Source organism: Antedon bifida, chromosome 4 (genome assembly GCF_963402885.1).
Source record: "Antedon bifida chromosome 4, ecAntBifi1.1, whole genome shotgun sequence".
NCBI lineage: Eukaryota > Metazoa > Echinodermata > Crinoidea > Comatulida > Antedonidae > Antedon > Antedon bifida.
Window position 1 is genome coordinate 3,932,155 of NC_136229.1, and position 25,771 is coordinate 3,957,925.

Consider the following 25,771-nt stretch of genomic DNA (forward strand, 5'->3'; position numbering starts at 1 on the left):
TCTTTGCAGCTGTTTATTTGCGTAAATTCATCAACAATTTTGGTTGAAATCAATGTCAACGAGAACATTTCTACTGCCACTATTGACTTCAGCCTCCGGGGGATACGCAATCCCAACTACAGCACTGCAGCGACCTTGACGGAGTTGGATCGATACGAGTCTATGTACACAGACAAATATGAGATACAAGCGCATAGTGACGTCATCAAGCGACGAACGTCAAACGCGACGATTACCTAACGACCCCAGGGTTGTATCTGTGACCTTGAGATTTTACCAGGTAGGCCGACAACGTGAGGACTTTTGATTAAATTATTAAAAAAAATAAAAAAATAAATAAATTTACAACATTTAAAAGTAAAATCCCTTGCCATACCGCGTGCTTTTACACGTAATTATTCGTATTTTAATAACTTATAATTTAATATTTAATAAATGCATAACGGTTCCTTTGTGTGATTAACATCTAGGCATAATTGGTTCATGGGAGATACCACCATGATTGGTTAGTCAATATTTCAAACCCATTTTTGTTATATCCGCGTAATTAATGGTTAAATGTTTAGAAATGATCATTATATTATATCAAGGATTCCTACATAATAATATCGTAGATAAAATACACCCCGGTAAAAAAAAATACGCCGGCGGTCTTAATTAAGATGATCCCCTACGACGTTTGACCGTCAGCGAGTCATGTGATGGCGCTAGATAACTTACGTCGTCGGTTGAAATATATTTTGTTCATATTTTAAAATGTTGTATTGTAATAATGTACACCTATGTTAAGCAGGTATTATTATTAAAATGTGTGCCGCTGTTTTACAAATCAATATTGTTATTATTATACCATGGATCTATAAATTATGATAATACTGTTTATTAATATACTGTCACCAGTGTTTATGAAAAATAACCGTCACAGATAATTTGATAAAAACTATCCCAAACGGAAATAAGCAAAAGGATCCCAGCGGAAATAAGCTAATAAGCTTTTTGGGCCGGCTATCCTGGAAAATCTGTTATAAATGTCCTAATGTCAGTAATTTATTTACTTTGTTGTATGTAGCTTTTTTAATGATTTTCCTAATAAAATCAAATCAAATAGATGCTTCAAATAAAAAATAAACCTGGACGTACATTCAAAATTACATTTATTGCTAATCAAACTTGGTACATTGTGACGAGTTCTGTGTAAAAATACTCAAATAAACTTACATATAAAAAAGTAACCCTTAAATAAAGAGTCAAAATGTCTACTATCAACATTAATATTCAACAATGAATACACGCCATCGTTATAAGATTCAATATTTAAAGATGTATTGTCCCCCCAAAAACATGAAAAATGAAGATTAATAAAATCAGACTTTAAAAATGCTATTTTGCAGCTTTAATAAAATACCCCCAAAACACAATTATTTCTCTTATAAAAAGACAAAAGAAACGTTTAATTTTAACTAAAAACCATTGTCTGACAGACAAGTATTTTTTGCTTTAAATTACATTTTTCAGGTAAATATTTTTTTTTGTTCGATCCAGTTTTTGGTCAAAGTGAATAACTATTATGCATGTGACATTAAAATGACAATTTTTTAGGGGGACAATATATCTTAAAGCATCACGAATTATTCAATAGTAGCGCGTGTAGACAACAGATTAATACTGTAGTAGAATGCTGTAGGCCGATGGAATCATGTTAGTGAACATAAACGTGTTGTAGTTATTCATGTTGAGGGTTTTCTTTCTGTGTGAACTGTATTTAACTCATGCTAGATTCTTCTAACACGACAGTTTGTACGGTATAACCGACTTCATTTCTGAAACAAGAATAAAAATAAACATACTATTACAAAAACTGCTTTTATAACTTGTTAAATGTTACCATACTTTGTATACAATTTTTATCAACACGTTTAGTTAAGACGACTCGTCTCGTCGGGATTCAACTCAGACAGCATCGTACGACGAGGTCCGACGAAACTTCTTGACTCGTCGGTGCTGTCCGAGTTGAATCCCGACGAGACGAGTCGTCTTGGCCATTATACGGACACAAGATCAGATCCATCGCGTTCGATAAACTGGTCTTTTAATGCGTAGTTTCCACTAGAACGCAACAGTGACGTATCGACGCAAAGTGCTGTATTGCGTAATCACAAGTGGGAACCGACGCCGCAACAGTGCTGCAAACATCACAGGTTTGATTTCACGCAGGCGGGGCAAACACAATTATTAGAAGGGTATTTTCTTACGTTGCATAGGTTGCGTTACGTTGCGTCGCTAGTGGGAACCAAGCTTAAGCGGGATTTTGAAATGGAGAATTGGCATTGCCGATATCTACAAACGGTGCAGATGTTCTTTGGAAAGGAGGATTGGTGTTTGAGGAGTCACGTGGCGTTTGGGAGTGGCGTTTGAGTAGTGGCGTTTGGAAAGTGATGTTTGAGTAGTGGTCTTGGGGAGTGGCGTTTTTGGGAGTGGCGTTTGGAAAGTGGTGTTTGAGGTTATGACGTTTGGAGAGTGCCGTTTAGGGAGTGGCGATTGAGGAGTGGAGTTTGGAAAGTGATGTTTGATGAGAGGTGTTTGAGGAGTGATGTTTGAGAAGTGGTGTCGGAGGAATAGTTTATAAGGAGTGGTGTTTGAGGAGTGGTGTCGGGGGACTAGGCCTAAGGTGTGGTACTTTACCTGCTTCATAGTAGTCGTATACAGTTATCATTCCAGGTTTAGGATTCTTCACAACAAGTTCTTGGTCTACGTCGAATTCAAAGCTTATTGCCTCAGCAGTGAACTGAAAAAATACAGTAATTGATCAAATGAATACGAATACAAAATCATACATACAAAATCATAAAAGTTTAACAATCAGTAAATCATCTCTAGACTTGCCCAAATTTTCTTTTATGTTAGAGTCCACCAGTAGACGTTTCGATTTTTGTCTGAAACATTTCGAGCTCAAGTAGGGCCTATTTTACGTATGAAACGCCGTGTGTCACAAAATATTTATCTTTATACCAATATTAAGTTGAAATTCAGTCTAGAACCTAGACTAAGCAAGGCAATCTAACAACAGGACACTGAGCTCGCCTTGGCAAGATAGGAACTCGTAACAGTTCTTTGATCTTATGCATGGCAGCGACAAATACCAACAGAACTGTAGGCCCTACTATGAACATGGATTCGAACTGATCGTGTCGCAGCCACAGATAAACACGTTCGGATCTCAGGAGCTCAGCATCCTGTTAGTAGATTGCCTTTGACTAGTAAAGCCCTGTCTACTCTATCGAACTATATGTGACAAAAATGTGATGTGCCCATATATGGACATGATGATGGCATATCACAACCATATTTGGGCACATCACACTTTTCTGTCAAACTAGTTTGATAGTGTAGACAGAGCTTTACAATTATTTTATTATAGATAAACACCGGTACCTCATCAAAATAAAAGTCGACGATGTTATTATTGATTTCATATCGTTTGAATCCTAGTTTTTGGTCCTTGCTTAGTTTACGCAGAGATAGCTTGTCGGCGTAGTATCCAGATATCAGTTTGACCTCAACAATAGCCATGCTGGACGCTCCATCATCGCCGTTATATCTACAAATTAAACATAATTTACATGTATTAAAAATGTATTTTAATAAACTTAGAACCTGAACTAGAAGTAAACAAATTTAATTAAATACAGAAACAAGAAAGAAAAAAGTGGATTCAGTTTAAAAATGTATTTATTAAATTCAATTAATCAACTTACGATACAGTAATTTTCATTGTCTGTTTGGCACACCCAAGCTTCTCAATTGGAGACCAAGACTCGACGTCGATGGTAAAAGGTTCCTTTGCAACGGTTGGCTTCTCATAGATGTTGTACAGTGACTGAATCTACAAAACAGTAAAGTTACGTCAGTGTGAGTAGCATGTCATGTAAAGCTCTGTCCACACTATCAAACTAGTTTGACAAAAAAAACCCTGTAATGTGCCCATGGTAGTGATATGCTTAAATATGGTAGTGATATGACGTCATCATGTCCAATGCACATCACATTTTTTTTTCACATAAACTTTGATAGTGTAAACAGAGCTTAATATTGTCGTCAAATTTTGAGTTTGGCTACTACTAAGTACTGTTACATAGTAATATCTTTGGTAGCAAATCAAAAGTTGGCCTACCTGTACAAGAGCGCATCCACTTCCTGTAGCTTCAATCTCAACCGTTGTTGGTGCTTTTTCGATGTCCATTCTTTGAAGTAGCAGACGATTTGAGGCGTCAATCTGGAAAACTTGTTCTTCGCCACCAGCCGATGACGAGGCTTTTATCGTCATCTCAGTTGTCTCACCTCCATAAAGTACCTCGGCAAAATATGAAAGTGCTTTCAAGGCAATTACTGTATCCTGCAATGAGATTGACAACACCTTTTATGAATCAAACACAATGAAGTACGTTGCCATATATCAGCCACTGTCACAAACCCATTATAGTACTACACACTGGGCCCTCTGGGAAAACAGTCTTTGAATGAAGAGGCTACCCAATATAAAGAATAAATGATAAATAAGCACAAATTTCTAACCTGAGTAGACGAATATCCACCGTATGCGTTCTGTTGTTGAGCCAGCCATCTTGCGATCTTCAAGCCTTCCACAACATTGGCATCGACACTCAAATCAAGAGCAAGCAGTCCGTAAGCTGTCATCTCTACTTCTGCTGAAGGTGCTCGACAGTAGAAACACTCATCTTTGTTTACTTTGCTGTCAGGACGCTCCCAGTGTTTTAGACCATCTGATTATAAATAAAGTACGGTGTCAAAGTATTGAATAAAACTACAAAGGCCGCGTTTAGAATGTCGGACATTTTTTCCCAAATACTAAAGCTCTGTCTACACTATCAAAATTTATGTGACAACAAATGTGATGTGCCTATATATATTGTCATATCACTACTATGTTTGGGCATATCACTACCATATTTGGGCATATCACACTTCTTTTGTCAAACTGGTTTGATAGTGTAGACATAGCTTTACAGTCTGTACTATGTACATTCTCAGCGGCGCGCAGTGTCTATTAAGGGGCGTGGAACTGATCGTGTCGCAGCTACAGATAAACACTTTGATCACCAGAGCTCAGCATTCTGTTGTTAGATTGCATTAGTGGTAGGAATCAACTTACCAGGGTTAATAACTAACCCCAAGTAACGCTCTATTTGCTGACTTACCTTCATCGATTGCAAGCTGATCTAACTGGTCAAGTACTTCATTGTATAAGGTATGACCGGACAGTTTGAAAGCATATGCCAGCAATGCTACTGAATATACATCATCTCGTATGCCAGATCCAACGTCATTCCATCGATCGACAAGACAATTGCTTGTATCCTCAATGAATTTTTCCTAAGAAAATAAAAACGTTAAAATCTTTGATCAGATAGTTTTGATGCTTTTTACGACACACGTTTGAATAAAATATTTAGCCTACATTTAAAAAAAATGATAGAAGGAGTACAAAACTCATCATTCTTAAGCTCTGTCTACACTATCAAACTAGTTTGACAAAAAAAGTGTGATATGCCATCATCATGTCCATATATGGACATATAAAGTTTTATAGTGTAGAGAGAGCCTTACTTACAGAAGATTGTCCGCCAGCCTCTAGTAGAGTTATCAAAGTATATGCAGTCAGTGTTATCTCATCGGAAACGCCACCCTATTTTGAAATAGGAAGAAAACATGAAATATATTATTATCCGAACTTGTATTAATACATAGACAATCGTGTACTAACTCTTGATTTACTCCACTACACGGTTTGAACCGTATAGCTATTTTGCAGTAGGTTTTGACTTAATATCAGTATTTTTGGCACATATGGAGTTTCATACGTATACTAACTACTTGAGCTTGTATTTTCAGACTAAAATCGAAACATCGACTGGTGGACTAACATAAAAAAGACAATAAATACAGACTTGGGCCAAGCCTACATGCTTCTATAACTAATATTGTATAATAAACACAAAATGTATATAAACCTTCATAGCCTTGTGCAGGACACGTCCTCTGGATATCATACAACCTGTTGTGGTGTTCCTGCTGAGCTCCAGCCAGCTAAGGCTCTCCTCCATCAGTTCGCTATCAATTCTAATGAACTGTGATGATTCTGCAAATGTTCTTAGCACAAATGCAGTTAACCTATAAAAACGGAGATAACAAATTATAAATAACTGTGATGATTCTGCAAATGTTCTTAACACAAATGCAGTTTATATGTCGCAGCTAGACATAAGATCAAAGGACTGTTACGAGTTCCTATCTTGGGAAGGCGAGCCCAGTGTCCTGTTGTTATATTGCGTTGCTCGGACTATTGTACCTCTAGATCTATATGAAACTTGCAAAGAAAAAGTAATGTTATTGTTAGGCCTACTCTATCTAGTCCGCAAACTTACCAAGTACTACCTTCATCATCGCTCTCTCCAAAAGCACTATACGACCCTCCTCTTCTACGGTAGTTCAACTCTCGTTGGTAACCTATACAAAAATAAATTTAAACAATTAAAAAAATATATTTGTATGGTTTCAATGGATAAATAAGAATAAATAACCAATGGGCCACGTTGCAAGACTCCACGACAATAGACGGACAAATAGGGATACAGTTTGGCACCCAATGATAGGGTAAAAAAAAAAGAGAAAACCCCAAAATAAGATGAAGAGATGACCTGAGATAATATAAAAACAACTGGTTGCAAAAGAGAGAAGTAAATGGAGAGCTTTGGAGGAAAGATATGTCCTTCAGTGGAGTGGAAAATCCTTAAGAAAGAAAGAACCACATTAAAACAACGCCATAAGCGTGGAAAAGTCTACTGAAACTTATCTAATATGGGTATTGAATACACTATTACTAAACTAGTTTGACAACAAATGATGTGATGTGATGTGCCCAAATATGGTAGTGATATGATATCATCGTGTCCATATATGGGCACATCACATTGTTTTGTCACATTCAGTTTGATAGTGTAGATAGAGCTTTATGCGCTTTTGTTAAAATTTATAAGCGCAGATATGCGTTTGTTGGTTCACCTTCTGGAACTTACCCGATTCTATATTGAACACTACGCGCTTTTTCATTTGATCATCAGCCTGTCCAGTGTTTATAAGGTAAGTTAACACATATACATTTGGAGCCATGCCGATGATGTTTTGTTCACCACACCCTGTAGGCAATCTAATCAAACGATCTAAGTTGTTGAGTGCTGGTCCCATGATGTCTCCTAAAGGAATACACAATTATTAAGAAAAAATTAATTTCAATAAACATTAAAAAAAAGAAGAAAAAAAACCCATCTTGTTGAGAACCAATGTGTGTTTGTTTTTGTCTTATTACCACAGCTGGTGGCGCTTTGTGTTTTTGGAAATGAAATAATAAAAAAATAGGAAAAAAAACCATTAAAATGGTTTTGTAAAATACCATAAATACATACATACATTTCACATGCCTATACAGTTACAGTATCATAATGATGACAGTTTATAACTCATTGAGAAACAAATTGTATTTGTTGTTTATGTTTTCTTGTCATTTCTATGTACAGTATTATATTGCTTTAATTTGAATAGTCAATAAATCAATCAATAAATTATATTAATCTTACGATACAGTAACCTTTACGATAATCATTACATTTTTTTTGGCCAGCCATTATGGCCAAAATATTATGTTGTCACGACATTTTTGTCTTTAGGACAACATTTTCTATATTAATTTGTCCTAATAATTGTCGTATTCGATTGGGAACTTTCATAAAGATTCGTTTTTGTACTGTAAATTGTAAACGGATTGTGCTCAACACAAAATCATTCGAATACAAAACGTTAACTCAAGCTTTTTCATTAAGAACAATCTCAACGTTCAAAATACTCCGTTAAACAAGTACTCAACGGAAAAACTATATTCAACGGTAAAGTCACAATCGAATACGACAAATGGCTCCCCATAAATGTTCCTGTATGGTAGTAGGCTTAAATATTCAAATAGTATATAAATCGTACCGATTATTTGCAATCTCACTCTGGCTGAGTCTGGTACAGTATTGTCGGGAAAAGTTATCTCGTAACTGGACTTGTCGTCTTCGCCGTCAGTCAAGCACACAATAGATGACTGCGTTACATCTTTCTCTATTCCTTCCGGCTGCAAAAGAATACATTATTATCAAATTATATATAATCCAATATAAGTTTGGTTGCAATGAAGGAAACGCAAGGACGTAAGTTCAGCTCTGTCTGCACTATCAAACTTTATGTGTCAAAAAATGTGATGTGCAACATCAAAATCATCGACTTCACTGTCTTAAGCTCTGTCTACACTATCAAACTTTATGTGACAAACAAAAAGGTGATGTGCCCATATATGGACATGATGATGTCATATCACTACCATATTTGGGCACATTTTTTTGTCACATAAAATTTGATAATGTAGACAAAGCTTTACAGAAAAACAAATACACGTGACATAAAATAACGGAAACACGTGTAACTGATGACTGATAATGTTGTTTAGTCAGCGCCATTTAAATTCTAAGAATTACAGAATATTCGAACATCTGTTTGACAATCATGTGGCGATCTTGATTTCACCATTTTGTGCAGGAATTAAAAGTTACTGGTACTATAACGCTTAGTGCGACACATCTAAAAGTCTCTGCAAAGTCAGCATTGGTCTGGTCGACAAAAGTAGTGCCCTTCCCAGGACCACAAAAATAGGGTTGTTGCTTACCTCGACAAGAAGATTTCGCTGCACGCCATCCGACAAACCAACATACTTCCTGTCTGCGGCCTCTGGGCTGCCATCACACATTCTTTTGCTCACACCAGAATTGAATCCCTTGGTTACCGCAGTTACTGAAGTAATAAATACATTGGGGTTATCAAATATGATATAAAGATATTTCTATTGTTTATTATGTTAGTAAATAATGTTACTGCTGTTAGCATATGCTAGAAAAACCTTAATGTTAAGTATAATATTCAACCTGCCGAGTGGCGCAGCGGAAACGTGCTGGGCCCATAACCAAGAGGTCCGAGGATCGAAACCTCGCTCTGCTAATTTCGTTTTGTTTTTTAATTCATACATATTTCGAATTTGGCAGAAAATTATTTATTTTCAACTAGGCTTTCTTATATTCAACCAGCAGAGTGGCGCAGCGGGAGCGTGCTGGGCCCATAACCCAGAGGTCCTAGGATCGAAACCTCGCTCTGCTAATTTCGTTTTGTTTTTTAATTCACACGTATTTCGAATTTGGCAGAAAATTATTTACTTTCAACTCTTTCTAATATTCAACCAGCAGAGTGGCGCAGCGGGAGCGTGCTGGGCCCATAACCCAGAGGTCCGAGGATCGAAACCTCGCTCTGCTATTTTCGTTTTGTTTTTTATTTCACACGTATTTCGAATTTGGCAGAAAATTATTTACTTTCAACTCTTTCTAATATTCAACCAGCAGAGTGGCGCAGCGGAAGCGTGCTGGGCCCATAACCCAGAGGTCAGAGGATCGAAACCTCGCTCTGCTAATTTTTTTTTAATTCACACGTATTTCGAATTTGCAAGGAAATTATTTCTCTTTAACTCTCTACAATATTCAACCAGCAGAGTCGCGCAGCGGAAGCGTGCTGGGTCCATAACCCAGAGATCCGAGGATCGAAACCTCTCTCTGCTAATTTCGTTCTGTTTTTTAATTCACACGTATTTCGAATTTGGCAGAAAATTATTTATTTTCAACTCTTTCTAATATTCAACCAGCAGAGTGGCGCAGCGGAAGCGTGCTGGGCCCATAACCCAGAGATCCGAGGATCGAAACCTCGCTCTGCTAAATTCGTTTTTGTTAAAATGTACACGTATTTCGAATTTTCAAGAAATTATTTCTTTTTAACTCTTTCTAATACACTACTAGCAGAGTGGCGCAGCGGAAGCGTGCTGGGCCCATAACCAAGAGGTCCGAGGATCGAAACCTCGCTCTGCTAATTTCGTTTTGTTTTTTAATTCATACATATTTCGAATTTGGCAGAAAATTATTGATTTTCAACTCTTTCTAATATCCAACCAGTAAAGTGGCGCAGCGGAAGCGTGCTGGGCCCATAACCCAGAGGTCAGAGGATCGAAACCTCGCTCTGCTAATTTTTTTTTAATTCACACGTATTTCGAATTTGCAAGGAAATTATTTCTCTTTAACTCTCTACAATATTCAACCAGCAGAGTCGCGCAGCGGAAGCGTGCTGGGTCCATAACCCAGAGATCCGAGGATCGAAACCTCTCTCTGCTAATTTCGTTCTGTTTTTTAATTCACACGTATTTCGAATTTGGCAGAAAATTATTTATTTTCAACTCTTTCTAATATTCAACCAGCAGAGTGGCGCAGCGGAAGCGTGCTGGGCCCATAACCCAGAGATCCGAGGATCGAAACCTCGCTCTGCTAAATTCGTTTTTGTTAAAATGTACACGTATTTCGAATTTTCAAGAAATTATTTCTTTTTAACTCTTTCTAATACACTACTAGCAGAGTGGCGCAGCGGAAGCGTGCTGGGCCCATAACCAAGAGGTCCGAGGATCGAAACCTCGCTCTGGTAATTTCGTTTTGTTTTTTAATTCATACATATTTCGAATTTGGCAGAAAATTATTGATTTTCAACTCTTTCTAATATCCAACCAGTAAAGTGGCGCAGCGGTAGCGTGCTGGGCCCATAACCCAGAGGTCCGAGGATCGAAACCTCGCTCTGCTAATTTCGTTTTGTTTTTTAATTCACACGTATTTCGAATTTGGCAGGAAATTATTTACTTTCAACTCTTTATAATATTCAACCAGCAGAGTGGCGCAGCGGGAGCGTGCTGGGCCCATAACCCAGAGGTCCGAGGATCGAAACCTCGCTCTGCTAATTTCGTTTTGTTTCTTAATTCACACGTATTTCGAATTTGGTAGAAAAGTATTTATTTTCAACTCTTTCTAATATTCAACAAGCAGAGTGGCGCAGCGGAAGCGTGCTGGGCCCATAACCCAGAGGTCCGAGGATCGAAACCTCGCTCTGCTAATTTCGTTTTTTAAAACTGTACACGTATTTCGAATTTTCAAGAAATTATTTCTCTTTAACTCTTTCTAACACTCAACTAGCAGAGTGGCGCAGCGGAAGCGTGCTGGGCCCATAACCCAGAGGTCCGAGGATCGAAACCTCGCTCTGCTAATTTCGTTTTGATTTTTAATTCACACGTATTTCGAATTTGGCAGAAAATTATTTATTTTCAACTCTTTCTAATACTCAACTAGCAGAGTGGCGCAGCGGGAGCGTGCTGGGCCCATAACCCAGAGGTCCGAGGATCGAAACCTCGCTCTGCTAAATTCGTTTTTTTCTAAATTCACACGCATTTCGAATTTGCCAGAAATTATTTCTCTTTAACTTTCTGTAATACTAATCTAGCAGAGTGGCGCAGCGGGAGCGTGCTGGTCCTATAACCCAGAGGTCCGAGGATCGAAACCTCGCTCTGCTAAATTCGTTTTTTTCTAAATTCACACGCATTTCGAATTTGCCAGAAATTATTTCTCTTTAACTTTCTGTAATACTAATCTAGCAGAGTGGCGCAGCGGAAGCGTGCTGAGCCCATAACCCAGAGGTCCGAGGATCGAAACCTCGCTCTGCTAATTTCGTTTTGTTTTTTAATTCACACGTATTTCGAATTTGACAGAAAATTATTTACTTTCAACTCTTTATAATATTCAACCAGCAGAGTGGCGCAGCGGAAGCGTGCTGGGCCCATAACCCAGAGGTCCGAGGATCGAAACCTCGCTCTGCTAAATTCGTTTTTTTAAAAATGTACACGTATTTCGAATTTTCAAGAAATTATTTCTTTTTAACTCTTTCTAATACACTACTAGCAGAGTGGCGCAGCGGAAGCGTGCTGGGCCCATAACAAAGAGGTCCGAGGATCGAAACCTCGCTCTGCTAATTTCGTTTTGTTTTTTAATTCATACATATTTCGAATTTGGCAGAAAATTATTGATTTTCAACTCTTTCTAATATCCAACCAGTAAAGTGGCGCAGCGGTAGCGTGCTGGGCCCATAACCCAGAGGTCCGAGGATCGAAACCTCGCTCTGCTAATTTCGTTTTGTTTTTTAATTCACACGTATTTCGAATTTGGCAGAAAATTATTTAGTTTCAACTCTTTCCAATATTCAACCAGCAGAGTGGCGCAGCGGGAGCGTGCTGGGCCCATAACCCAGAGGTCCGAGGATCGAAACCTCGCTCTGCTATTTTTTTTAATTCACACGTATTTCGAATTTGCAAGGAAATTATTTCTCTTTAACTCCCTACAATATTCAACCAGCAGAGTGGCGCAGTGGAAGCGTGCTGGGCCCATAACCCAGTGATCCGAGGATCGAAACCTCGCTCTGCTAATTTCGTTCTGTTTTTTAATTCACACGTATTTCGAATTTGGTAGAAAATTATTTATTTTCAACTCTTTCTAATATTCAACCAGCAGAGTGGCGCAGCGGGAGCGTGCTGGGCCCATAACCCAGAGGTCCGAGGATCGAAACCTCGCTCTGCTAAATTCGTTTTTTTCTAAATTCACACGCATTTCGAATTTGCCAGAAATTATTTCTCTTTAACTTTCTGTAATACTAATCTAGCAGAGTGGCGCAGCGGGAGCGTGCTGGGCCCATAACCCAGAGGTCCGAGGATCGAAACCTCGCTCTGCTAAATTCGTTTTTTTCTAAATTCACACGCATTTCGAATTTGCCAGAAATTATTTCTCTTTAACTTTCTGTAATACTAATCTAACAGAGTGGCGCAGCGGAAGCGTGCTGAGCCCATAACCCAGAGGTCCGAGGATCGAAACCTCGCTCTGCTAATTTCGTTTTGTTTTTTAATTCACACGTATTTCGAATTTGACAGAAAATTATTTACTTTCAACTCTTTATAATATTCAACCAGCAGAGTGGCGCAGCGGGAGCGTGCTGGGCCCATAACCCAGAGGTCCGAGGATCGAAACCTCGCTCTGCTAATTTCGTTTTGTTTTTTAATTCACACGTATTTCGAATTTGGCAGAAAATTATTTACTTTCAACTCTTTATAATATTCAACCAGCAGAGTGGCGCAGCGGGAGCGTGCTGGGCCCATAACCCAGAGGTCCGAGGATCGAAACCTCGCTCTGCTAATTTCGTTTTGTTTCTTAATTCACACGTATTTCGAATTTGGTAGAAAATTATTTATTTTCAACTCTTTCTAATATTCAACCAGCAGAGTGGCGCAGCGGAAGCGTGCTGGGCCCATAACGCAGAGGTCCGAGGATCGAAACCTCGCTCTGCTAATTTCGTTTTTTAAAAATGTACACGTATTTCGAATTTTCAAGAAATTATTTCTCTTTAACTCTTTCTAACACTCAACTAGCAGAGTGGCGCAGCGGAAGCGTGCTGGGCCCATAACCCAGAGGTCCGAGGATCGAAACCTCGCTCTGCTAATTTCGTTTTGATTTTTAATTCACACGTATTTCGAATTTGGCAGAAAATTATTTATTTTCAACTCTTTCTAATACTCAACTAGCAGAGTGGCGCAGCGGGAGCGTGCTGGGCCCATAACCCAGAGGTCCGAGGATCGAAACCTCGCTCTGCTAAATTCGTTTTTTTCTAAATTCACACGCATTTCGAATTTGCCAGAAATTATTTCTCTTTAACTTTCTGTAATACTAATCTAGCAGAGTGGCGCAGCGGGAGCGTGCTGGGCCCATAACCCAGAGGTTCGAGGATCGAAACCTCGCTCGGCTAAATTCGTTTTTTTCTAAATTCACACGCATTTCGAATTTGCCAGAAATTATTTCTCTTTAACTTTCTGTAATACTAATCTAGCAGAGTGGCGCAGCGGAAGCGTGCTGAGCCCATAACCCAGAGGTCCGAGGATCGAAACCTCGCTCTGCTAATTTCGTTTTGTTTTTTAATTCACACGTATTTCGAATTTGACAGAAAATGATTTATTTTCAACTCTTTATAATATTCAACCAGCAGAGTGGCGCAGCGGGAGCGTGCTGGGCCCATAACCCAGAGGTCCGAGGATCGAAACCTCGCTCTGCTAATTTCGTTTTGTTTTTTAATTCACACGTATTTCGAATTTGGCAGAAAATTATTTACTTTCAACTCTTTATAATATTCAACCAGCAGAGTGGCGCAGCGGGAGCGTGCTGGGCCCATAACCCAGAGGTCCGAGGATCGAAACCTCGCTCTGCTAATTTCGTTTTGTTTCTTAATTCACACGTATTTCGAATTTGGTAGAAAATTATTTATTTTCAACTCTTTCTAATATTCAACCAGCAGAGTGGCGCAGCGGAAGCGTGCTGGGCCCATAACCCAGAGGTCCGAGGATCGAAACCTCGCTCTGCTAATTTCGTTTTTTAAAAATGTACACGTATTTCGAATTTTCAAGAAATTATTTCTCTTTAACTCTTTCTAACACTCAACTAGCAGAGTGGCGCAGCGGAAGCGTGCTGGGCCCATAACCCAGAGGTCCGAGGATCGAAACCTCGCTCTGCTAATTTCGTTTTGATTTTTAATTCACACGTATTTCGAATTTGGCAGAAAATTATTTATTTTCAACTCTTTCTAATACTCAACTAGCAGAGTGGCGCAGCGGAAGCGTGCTGGGCCCATATCCCAGAGGTCCGAGAATCGAAACCTCGCTCTCCTAATTTTTTTTAAATTCACACGTATTTCGAATTTGCCATAAATTATTTCTTTTTAACTCTTCTAAGATTCTTTTACTGTTTTACTTGCTTCATTTTTAGGTTAAGGTTGTACTAAAGAGTAACGCTGGCTTTACCACACTCGGTAAACCAGCAGAGTGGCGCAGCGGGAGCGTGCTGGGCCCATATCCCAGAGGTCCGAGAATCGAAACCTCGCTCTGCTAACTTTTTTTTAAATTCACACGTATTTCGAATTTGCCAAACAATTATTTCTCTTTAGCTCTTTCTAACATTCAACCAGCAGAGTGGCGCAGCGGAAGCGTGCTGGAGCAGTTAAGTTAACACATGTAGGCTATTATTATGTTAAACCACGAAGGAAGCTTGGACATGCGCAGTATCTAAGATTAATCTAAAAACGGATTTTGAAAGTTCATATTTGGTGAGATTCAAACCTGCAACTTCTGAAATAACTATACCATACTTTAGACCAAGATATGTGTAGATTAGATTAGTCTAGGCTGGGTTCCAGACGGAGTTTTGACTTAATATCAGAAAAAAGGTAAATATTTTCATATGTATACTACTTGAGCTTGTATCTTCAGACACAAATCGAAACGTCGACTGGTGGAATAACATAAAAAAGACAATAAAGACTTGGGGCAAGTCTAAGTCTTGGCATACCTGTAATTGGAACTTCTCCAAGTTTGTGTGGGACGATTCTGAATTGTACAGTCTTGGATCTTCCACCACATACGCACACTTTACGAGTAAAGTCACTACCGAGTGTGGTAAAGCCAGCGTTACTCTTTAGTACAACCTTAACCTAAAAATGAAGCAAGTAAAAAAGTAAAAGAATTTTATTAAAAAGTGTATTTAAAATAAATGGTAATGTCGTAGAATCAATTTGTGTTTTAAACAGGATATTGTTGTAACAAGTCAAAACAATCGACCGACAAACTACAAACCCAGCAGCCAAGTACAGAGATGTAGAGAATGCTGGTCAAAACTCTTATGGTGGTGTAGGAAAGACGTGGAAATTTAATTGTTTGTTATAAAGGCATATTTACAAACGAGCGGTAACGGTAAGCGGAAAACCGCGTAGCTTGTCCCACGTACAATCTGTATCTATCCTGAGCGTTTTGTGTAAATAGTCATAAGAAATACGGTACCATTTACCGTTACCGTTCGTCTGTGTATTCTAGCGGTTAAAAATATGTAATTTATTATTGTACTACAATCAGGTAAATTTTGTAAGAAGCGTGTGTAAGACCAGTAGCATTTTGGAATCCTAAATTCGTATCGTGGGGATGTTATTTTTCAAAACAGTATTAAAAAATAAATTTGAATCATGAACTTACCATAAGGCATTTATCAGACAGGTAGTTGAACACTGTTATCTTCAATGGAATGGTCTCGTTACGAATGACGGAATATGGAAGAGTTAAAGAGACGAAGAACGGCTTAAACGCACGTAATGTGGCCGTCTCTGAAATTCCAATGTTGCTATCGGGTGAGATACAGAAGCCGTTTGCTTTCCAGTCGGTTATAGTATCAGGAACGTTTAAATCAAACTCTGCAGTTCCGTCTGTTTGGCTGAAAGAACATTTATATTTAATTAGTTATCGTCTGTTAGTTACAGTCTGGGTTCCAGACGGAGTTTTGACTTAATATAGTAAAAAGATCAATATTTTGACACATATGGCGTTTCATACGTATACTACTTTAGCTTGAAATAACTACAACTCTAAAAAAATCATCATTATATCCAAAGGGGGTTTTTTTTTTGCCTAAAAACATTGGTTTGTCCGGAACTTGTTTTTACATCTACATCTGCCGTCAGTGTCAATCTTTTAAGCAATTCAAGTCACTAAAATCTCACCGGTTTTATTTTTTGTCGCTGTGGTAAACAGCACTTATACATTTATAAATAAGTTTATTATTACTACCGTATTGTTTTTCATTGCCCTTTTTTGCCATTTTATCGTAAGTGAAATCATAAGTCCATTTAACCGGCGCATAAACAAGCGATCTATAAGCAAATGGTTTCATTTCGACGTCGACTGCGAAAGATCACAGTGTAGGTACGTGTAGTGTTTAAAATCAAGACTAAATTTCCTTACTCAGTTCTTTTTATCTGCCATAACAAAGTTTCGGGAAAGTATGTCCGTATCTTGACAGGTGGTTCTGGTTCTACTGCACCCTCTCCAACTCGACCTCTTCCAGCAACGTCTGCATCATCGACGGCGTCTACAGCTACGTTAAAATTCCTTTCAAGAGCTATGCCTCCTTGTGGGCCTGCTACACCACCACCACCAATACCAAAATCACCTCGAGGACTGTAGTAGTATGGATAATCACGTCGCCAGTAATAACCTTTAATAAAAAAAAAACATTTTTTAAAAATTATCTACTTTTGTCTTTTAGAACATCGCTTGTACAAATAGGTTAGGCCTACAACAACAGCGTTTATCAGGGCAGTGAATGTAACGTTGTGTTGTCAATTTGATTATTGTACTGTTCTTTTATGTATTTGTGTCTCAGAGTAACACATACAAATATAAAGTACAAAAAAAAAAGAAAGATAGCGCGCCGCCGCTAAAGAACATTGCCAGACAAAATGTGCGCTTCTCTCTATGTTTTGGCAAAACAAAACACATAAAATGAAATTTTGTTCACGCCCCAGAAAGATCTAAGACTTGAGAATTAACATACTTTTGATTTGATAACATGGTCTTGTTTCTACATCCAAACTTGTTGCAAATGCGACGCCTGCATTCTGTGGAAACAAACAAGATTTGTCACAAATAATGTATCTTAACAATCATGCTAATAGATGTAGGCCTACATGTTGGTTATCTGATGTAATACTAAGCTCGTCATTCATACCACCGGAATACGTATCATTTTCACCTACAATTGTATAATTTTCATCAAAAGGTTTAGGCCTACGTAGCGTTACTAGCCTGGGTGCAGTACAAATTTGTATATTAACTGTTCTGCACCCAGGCTATACTAATTATTACAGACAAAATCGAACCCAGTCCTTTGGATATGAAATAAGCCACCCACTAAAGATACGATCCCACTAAAATTGACTTAGGCCTAACAAAAAAAAATATTGTTGCAGACAAAATCGAACCCAGTCCTTTGGATTTGAAATAGGCCACCCACTAAAGATACGATCCCACTAAAATTGACCTTTTTCTTTAAACCATTATTGTTACAGACAAATCGAACCCAGTCCTTTGGATTTTAAATAGGCCATCCACTAAATCTATGATCTCACTAAAAACCTTTTTTAAACCAAATAATATTTTGATTGCAGTAAAAAAAATAATAACATAGACCAACCGTGAATACTGTAACGGTATCGGCGTGTTTTGTTGTTGTGTACTTGCTAGTTGTAAGGGTGTAACCCTTCCTGGTAGGCACTGTTGGTGGAGGTTCATCTGTTTCTTCATCTTTAGGAAACAGTCTCCGTTTACATGTAGTCAATGGATAGTAGAAGTAGCCGTACGAATAGCGAGAAAGAGATTGGAATACCTAGGTTGAAATGAAAGTATCGATTATATAACGAAACACACTCGAGAATTAAGCTCTGTCTACATTATTAACATTATGCTACCGTACCAAACAACAACGTGATTACCTTTTCGTTGGTGAGTTGGTTGGTTGTTCCTAAAAGTTCAACACTTTTATCAACAATTCCCACAGCACATAGAGAGTTAGCTTCGGATTGAACTGTGAGCGTTGTCGTCTCTCCTGGTCGTGTCTCCTCATGTTCAAATTCTAGGGCAACCTGTCGAATATACAACAATATTTTATTCATTTCATGATTCTGGTTGTGAAATAAGTACCACATTGGACCAAGATTATAAAAAGCATGCGGTAGGAATTCACCACACAGATAATAAAGTCACATGACAAAGAAAGAAAGAGACAAAGAAAGAAAGAGAGAAAGAAAGAAAGAAAGGAGGAAAATGAAGAAAGGAAGAAAGAAAGAAAGAAAGAAAGAAAGAAAGAAAGAAAGAAAGAAAGAAAGAAAGAAAGAAAGAAAGAAAGAAAGAAAGAAAGAAAGAAAGAAAGAAAGAAAGAAAGAAAGAAAGAAAGAAAGAAAGAAAGAAAGAAAGAAGGAAGGAAGGAAGGAAGGAAGGAAGGAAGGAAGGAAGGAAGAAAGAAAGAAAGAAAGAAAGAAAGAAAGAAAGAAAGAAAGAAAGAAAGAAAGAAAGAAAGAAAGAAAGAAAGAAAGAAAGAAAGAAAGAAAGAAAGAAAGAAAGAAAGAAAGAAAGAAAGAAAGAAAGAAAGAAAGAAAGAAAGAAAGAAAGAAAGAAAGAAAGAAAGAAAGAAAGAAAGAAAGAAAGAAAGAAAGAAAGAAAGAAAGAAAGAAAGAAAGAAAGAAAGGAAGGAAGGAAGAAGATAGAAAGAAAGAAGAAATAATTAATCTCACAGTATAATGTAGTAAGCAAGTAAATAGTAATTTAATGTATGTATGATTTATAACAAGTTTTAAAAGTTACCGGAGTTGCGAGTCCTTTGGTTACTTGGAAGCTAAGAGAGTCTGCGCTCACTTCGTCATCTTTGCGAGCGTAGTAGATAAGCAGCTTAGCATCTGGTGACATCTCTGGCTTAATTTCAATTGGTAGACTGAACGAGAACCGGCAATTCAAAGGAAGTGGTTCTAATCCTATGACTATATGATAAAGCAAAAATCAATCAATCAATCCATCGACTCTTAAACGTTCGTAATGGCAGGGCTACATTGTTACTTTGTATGAGTGACTTTTATTTACAAAGCGCCACTAGACTACGCGCCTGATGAGTAAAAAAATCATTCAGCGCACACTCATAAACAGGGGAGCTGCGGCGCAGAATGACATTTTTACTCAACATCTGCCCGAGGAACGAGTCGTAAAAACGAAAGGTTGCTATCTTTTTATAAAAAAATAAAATAAGCCAGAGTGTTAAAGTACACAATATGTATATTTAAAAAAAAATTAATAAAAAAAAAAAAAAAATGTAAATGTACACATATTTTTGACAGAGTATCGTAATAAAGGTGCAGTGGGACGAACCCACACAAGACAAACAAGTACACAATATGAAAAAAATAGATATTAAAAAACAAACAAATTATTGATGACGAAAATCTAAAAATCATTTTCTTACCTAATTCTTCTTGGTCTGGTGTGTCTGGTAGGTCGTATTCGTAATCGATAATACCAAAACCAGGGGAGCTTCGTTTTCCTTTACGGGTGCAGGATGGTGCATTTACGTCCATTTTACCAGAACTTATTACACTTGATCTTGCCATTACCTAGTTGAAAAATATTATGATTTCATTATAAAAAAAATCATGAAACATTACTATTTTCTTGTTTTGAAGAACTAACTAGTTTGGCGCGGCAAACAAAAAAGAGAGAGAGAGAGAGAGAGTTACTTGTTAAATGGAAAAGTAAATTTCTTATAATAAATGTAATAAAAAACAATAAAAGATATTTTTTTTATTACAGATCTGCTTTTTTAAGTAAAAAATTTAAAAATTCATCCAAATTGGTAAAACTCTTAGTTAAAAAATATTTATACCGATGTAGTGTATGCATCTTACTATCAAGAAGTAAATGACAGGTTTGTCAATGGCCGGATTTTAACCTGACCATGAAAAAAGTATAAAGCTCTGTCTACACTAGTTTGACAAAAAAGTGCCCAAATATGGTAGTGATATGCCCAGATTTGGTAGTGATGTGACATCATCATGTCCATATATGGGCACATCACGTATAAAGTTTGATAGTGTAGACGGAGCTTTACGTCAAACCAGGCCTACACTAAATCACACTCATACATTTTCGGGATACAACAAGTAATCAACTTACGATATACTTTAACTGAATGATTTGGCTATCACCGGCAGGGACAGTGTAGTCGACGTTGAAAGTGTGTTCACTTCCAAAGCTAAGCACATTTTCTACTGGATTAATCATCAAAAAGCTTCCACTGGGAGAATAGAATGCCTGTAACTGCTTTGTGCCCGACGGAGTGTAACGGATTCTATAAAATCCATAGAAATCATCGAATGTACTATCCGTTTCGTAGCCTTCGGCGGTCACCTATATTTCAAATTAAAATTATTGATATTGTGTAAATTAACAGAACACTGTTTTTACTGTTATTGCGCAATAGATGATGAAGTAAAGTTTGGTTCTTACTAGAACGCAACGTAAGGACGTACACGCAACTTAATCGAGTTGACCAAGCTTTGGATTATTAGAACTTTCGCGTATCATTGGTCAACACGCTTGCGTTGCGTTACGTCCTTGCGTTTTGTCTTCAGTGGAAACCAAGCATTAGACAGCGTGTAGGCCTACATGCGCGCATGCCTACACTTCAATCTGATTTGCATCCCACGGAAAACAGAGATATATTTACCTTGATATACAACGACGAAATAGCAGTATCGATAGGAGCATCAAAGCTGAACTTAGCGACTCCATTTTCCGTGAAATAATTGAAAAAATGGATGTTTTCAACCGAGTTATATTTCTCCCTAACAGCTATGGTTAAGTTTATACCATCAGCTGGGCTACCATCAACATTCGTTACAACAACCTAAAGATAGATAATACATAGATTTATACAACTTAGGCCTATAGTTGTTTTATACAATGACCTAAACCAATTAAGTTAGCGGTACACCATAGATTCTCGACGTTTCCATGAATATGCTTTTATCGTCCTCAGAGCATATTGATCGAAACGTTGAGAAACTCAACAGTTCTTTTCAGAACTAATATACGTGGTGTACCGCAAACTTCAACGTTTGATTTCGGCATGCAAACCTTCAAACAAAATATTGCATTAAATATAGTTATATATTAGAATTGTTTAAGCTTTGACATTATGCCTACTGTTTATACAATTAGCAATGCAGAACAAGAAGTTGTTGTTTAAACTTACCTTTCCGTGATACTCAAAACCAGGCTTAAAATTGTCAAGCCCTTCAAGCTGTATGCTGACGGCTGTATTCTTAATAGTAGTAGAAAGTGATGAGCCACTCAAAGTAATGTCTGAAAAAAAGAAATGAAGCTTTGTAAACTGGGTATGTACGTTCAGTGCAAGTTGGTTCCGTGTCGGAGATGTTTTGCCTTAAGCGTGGTTCCCACTAGCGACGCAACGTAACGCAACCTACGCAACGTAAAAAATGCCCTTTCGATAATTGTGTTTGCCCCCGTCTGCACATCACAAGTGGGAACCGACGACGCAACAGTGCTGCAAACATTGCAGGCTTGATTTCACGCAGGCGGGGGCCAGGCAAGCACAAATATTGGAAGGGCATTTTCTTACGTTGTGTCCTTTGCTCCGCTAGTGGGAACTACGCTTTAGGCATTCTCTCATGCGTCGACTTCAATTTACAGAGTTTAATTATTAGCAATACAGTACTGTATATGCATACACTTTCCAGAATATAATACCTGTTCCCTCCTCCGTGAAGTTCGCGTTGACTGATAGTTGTCGTCCGCCATAATAATACTGTGAAATATCCCATTTTAGTTCTTCTGAAGTTACTTCAAATTCACTGCACCCATCTACTTCAGTATCCTATAATCATAAATTATAGCATAACAACATTGACATTTTAGGCCTGACGGTTTAATAAACATTACTCAATGGCCGAATTGATCATTTTCAAAAGGAAGGCAGAATAGAATTACGGTAAATATTCTATCCCACTAGAGAATGCAACGCACGAAGGACTTAAGCGCAACGCAACCAATGAAAAGCAATAATCCATTGATTGGTCAACTAGCTTGTTGCGTCTAGTACGTTGTTGGGACTCTAGTAGGAGCCAAGCTTTACTTTTGATTTAACTGAATAATTGTACTGCTTTTTTTTTGTACTGATTCCAAAAAAACACACATAATAAAGTTTATAATTAGAATTATTTTACATAACATTGTTGAACACTGATAAATGCTGCCCTCTGTTTTTACAATATGACGGTCTTTGGACTGAAAAATATAAATATAGGGCCTACCAGTACCTTTTTATGGTTACTTACTTCAGAATACTTAACGACAGTTGTTTCTGGATCGCAATCCCTCCACGAATATTTAAAACACAATGTCGCATTAACAGAGCCCCTTACTGGTTGTCCATATGTGTATCTGAATAATAGAAATAGCACTTCATATTATACTACTTCATCTTATACTATTGAAAGTCCGGGTGTGGATATTTAAAGTAAAAAGGTGATAAGAGAATGATGTTATACCAGATAGATGGAAATATCCTCCATGATAGATGTAATAAAACAATGCAAATCTATAGAAAATCCTAAAATAAAAGTTAAGGAATATCTTATGAATAGAGCCCGTGATAGTGAATCGAAAAGTAATATTTTCAAACTCATTTACCAGTATTTTTAAGTATGTTTAATGTATTGTTAACTTTTTCTGTTTTATTGTCTTTTCTAAATTCGTTCTTCTACGACCGCATTGAAAATAAGTCCTAAGTGACTTTCAAGGGCTATCCTGCATCTTTTTAAAATCTTTTTTTTTGTCTGTTTTTAAATTGAAATTGTATATATTTATATATCTTGTACCATAAATTGTGTAGGTCTATGTTTTTAATGAGATGCAAATAAATCAAATCGGAGAGCAGCAAAAAAAAAAGGAAACTGTCCCAACTCTAATCGATCTGTTGAAAGAACTGTATACAAATTAACCAAGGTACAGGAACACTTATACAGTTTGTTCAATAGTTACAGTACCAGGCTACAGAAGACAAGTCAATAATAAAATATAGGCCTAATACTTACACTCCACAGATTTTCATTTTAAATGATTTGTCACGAATGTAAATAGCAGATGGCGTCTCTGTTAACACTTCGAATTTCGGTAAAACTGATGAGAAAGAAATCAACTATTTTTTGCAGAAATCTGGATATACATGAAGTGGACTCTTCAAAATTACATTAGATTAACTATTAATAGTCAATACCTTTTTAATGCATTAGGAATGATTAAGATAGTTTCTAGGTCTATAATGTATCTCTTTTATTGTAGGCCTAGTATCTTTTGGAAATATATTATTCTACTTTCTTTGAATTGTGAATAAAACTGAGGTGATCCGACAATGACCTTATAACATTTTCGATAAAAGAAGGCAGCCTTTCGACGAAGAGGTCCAAAAACTAAGAAACAAATTTCTGTTGCAGGTACATAAGTTCTGCTTTCATCAGTGTTATCGTAATCTAGATCTAACGGTACTGATACCGCAATGTACTATTCTCTCTCTGTGTAGACCTAAAGGTTAGACATTTGAATTAACAATTATTATTACCATATTCTTCAACCTCGAAAGATTGAATCACAGGTCTGTTGCCAACTCTTGCCGTGATTTTCCATCTTCCTAGCATGGGTTCATCTGATAGCTGGAACTGTAAGTCTACAAGGCCTTCGTCTGCTTTTACATTATCCCATTGCATGATACGAAGTCCATTTGGAGACTCCACAACAACACTTGGTATCTGTATATGAATTTTAAAATAATTCTTCGTTACTTTATCTATCTATCTGTGGTTGAATATGCTTTAAATCTATTAGATAGCAAAAGTGTGTTGTCTTTAAAACATGCGAGAGTTTGTACTGCTTTGTACATAGTCTGGTTCTAGATTGCAATTAAAATATTGGTAAAAGAAAAATATTTTGGCACACATTGCCTTTCTTAGCTGAATTCCCCATTAGTTTACACACAAAAATCGAAACGGCGACTTGTGGAAAACAGCGTTAAAAAGAAAATAACTGTCCTCGTGACTGAGAACATTTCAGTGTATTAATTGATAAAAAGTTTCATCATCGGATACAATTTCGCGACCCATCATTTTGTTTTCGCGACCCAAACATTGTGTTGCGACCGAACGGAACGGCGATTTAGAAGTGTTCAAGTTAAAAATTCATAGTTAACCAATGACCTAATGTCGGTACTATATTATTAATAAATTTCACATTATATTACTTACGGTTTGTTTCACTACTTTCATTGACGGTGATTTAATTGACAGCATTCGGAATTTTACTTTAAAAAAAGAAGAAAAAGCTTGATATGTTGGTGATATCGAAAACCATATCTTTTTAGTGTTGGTACATTATACAACGTCTTAATATACAATGTTAAACAAAATTAACAACACAATGAACATTTACACTAAGAATGTCCTCATAAAAAAAACATATTATATCTATTAATATGAAGACATTAGGCAAAGAACATTAATTCTATATATCTATTAATATGAAGAGTGATGAAACAAACTCTTTGATTGACAATTGATAATTTACTTCCTGATTGATAGTTTGTTTCCAATGCATTGGAGCGCAAACTGCCAATCAATAAAAAGTAAACAGTAAAAGTGTAGATAAACAACACTCAATAAAGTGGAATAAATAAATGTTTAAAACAAACGGAACAACTGCTTTAAACAAATAAACAGTGCAATAAACAATTAACATGTGTATGTTGGTTCATTCTGATAAGGTATGAGCATGGGGAAATAAGATATAACTTATTTCTCTATGGTATGAGATTAGGCCTAATTAAAAACATGCTTGATAATTAAACTTGAAAGCTAAAGCCTAATACAGTAATTATGTTTCCACTTAGACACAACGCAAATTATTTTACCAATCACAACGCGCATACGTGATTGGTCAACGTGTTTGCTTTGCGCCCAACGGTGGCAATCAAGGTTTAAGAATGAGCTGATTGACAAAACATTTTCGTTATTCACAAATTATATGCGGGCCCTATAAAATAATAAAGGCCCTATAATAATGCAATACGGTAGGCCCTAACTATTAGGCCTATGTATTTACCTTCTTGTCCTGGCTTGTATTTCGGTTTGTCAGTCTGGATGTATGTTTCCAGTTGCTCACCGTATATTGTTATTCGGATTTCTTTCCTGTAGCTTCTTCCTTCTGTCTCAAAGTTTACAATCATGATTGCCGTTGTACTATATATATAAGCATTGATTCAAGGTAGGGGCAACGATAATTTAACAA

General features: G+C 37.2%; 1 protein-coding gene and 11 non-coding genes across 12 annotated transcripts; 11 read left to right on the plus strand and 1 right to left on the minus strand.

Moving 5' to 3' along the window:
• Positions 1-1,186: 1,186 nt before the first annotated feature.
• LOC144839923 (pregnancy zone protein-like) lies at positions 1,187-25,718 on the minus strand. Its single transcript, XM_078695503.1, has 30 exons — positions 25,586-25,718; positions 24,733-24,788; positions 24,054-24,240; positions 23,530-23,614; positions 22,771-22,876; positions 22,184-22,310; positions 21,669-21,778; positions 21,141-21,320; positions 20,588-20,821; positions 19,881-20,028; positions 19,232-19,404; positions 18,364-18,513; positions 18,066-18,257; positions 17,427-17,490; positions 16,835-17,087; positions 16,073-16,307; positions 15,396-15,537; positions 8,777-8,901; positions 8,050-8,188; positions 7,095-7,271; positions 6,444-6,525; positions 6,030-6,189; positions 5,630-5,704; positions 5,217-5,391; positions 4,573-4,781; positions 4,172-4,393; positions 3,756-3,883; positions 3,433-3,598; positions 2,683-2,785; positions 1,187-1,820 (listed from the first exon to the last, which is right to left on the minus strand). The coding sequence occupies exons 1-30, from the start codon at positions 25,707-25,709 to the stop codon at positions 1,783-1,785; spliced, it is 4,365 nt and encodes a 1,454-aa protein (XP_078551629.1). The 5' UTR covers positions 25,710-25,718; the 3' UTR covers positions 1,187-1,782.
• Trnam-cau (transfer RNA methionine (anticodon CAU)) lies at positions 11,008-11,079 on the plus strand. Its single transcript has one exon. It is a non-coding gene; the product is annotated as a tRNA-Met (tRNA).
• Trnam-cau (transfer RNA methionine (anticodon CAU)) lies at positions 11,158-11,229 on the plus strand. The gene has a single exon. It is a non-coding gene; the product is annotated as a tRNA-Met (tRNA).
• Trnam-cau (transfer RNA methionine (anticodon CAU)) lies at positions 11,766-11,837 on the plus strand. Its single transcript has one exon. It is a non-coding gene; the product is annotated as a tRNA-Met (tRNA).
• On the plus strand, positions 12,975-13,046 carry Trnam-cau (transfer RNA methionine (anticodon CAU)). Its single transcript has one exon. It is a non-coding gene; the product is annotated as a tRNA-Met (tRNA).
• Trnam-cau (transfer RNA methionine (anticodon CAU)) lies at positions 13,128-13,199 on the plus strand. The gene has a single exon. It is a non-coding gene; the product is annotated as a tRNA-Met (tRNA).
• Positions 13,431-13,502, plus strand: Trnam-cau (transfer RNA methionine (anticodon CAU)). Its single transcript has one exon. It is a non-coding gene; the product is annotated as a tRNA-Met (tRNA).
• Positions 13,584-13,655, plus strand: Trnam-cau (transfer RNA methionine (anticodon CAU)). Its single transcript has one exon. It is a non-coding gene; the product is annotated as a tRNA-Met (tRNA).
• Positions 14,039-14,110, plus strand: Trnam-cau (transfer RNA methionine (anticodon CAU)). Its single transcript has one exon. It is a non-coding gene; the product is annotated as a tRNA-Met (tRNA).
• Trnam-cau (transfer RNA methionine (anticodon CAU)) lies at positions 14,192-14,263 on the plus strand. Its single transcript has one exon. It is a non-coding gene; the product is annotated as a tRNA-Met (tRNA).
• Trnam-cau (transfer RNA methionine (anticodon CAU)) lies at positions 14,345-14,416 on the plus strand. Its single transcript has one exon. It is a non-coding gene; the product is annotated as a tRNA-Met (tRNA).
• Positions 14,495-14,566, plus strand: Trnam-cau (transfer RNA methionine (anticodon CAU)). Its single transcript has one exon. It is a non-coding gene; the product is annotated as a tRNA-Met (tRNA).
• Positions 25,719-25,771: the final 53 nt, after the last annotated feature.

Coding starts and splice junctions, on each gene's coding strand:
- LOC144839923 (XM_078695503.1), bottom strand. CDS start 25,709: ATGATTGTAAACTTTGAGACAGAAGGAAGAAGCTACAGGAAAGAAATC. Junction 18,514..19,231: donor CCAAAGGACTCGCAACTCCG/GTAACTTTTAAA, acceptor TATATTCGACAG/GTTGCCCTAGAATTTGAACA. Junction 4,394..4,572: donor GTGGATATTCGTCTACTCAG/GTTAGAAATTTG, acceptor ATCTCATTGCAG/GATACAGTAATTGCCTTGAA.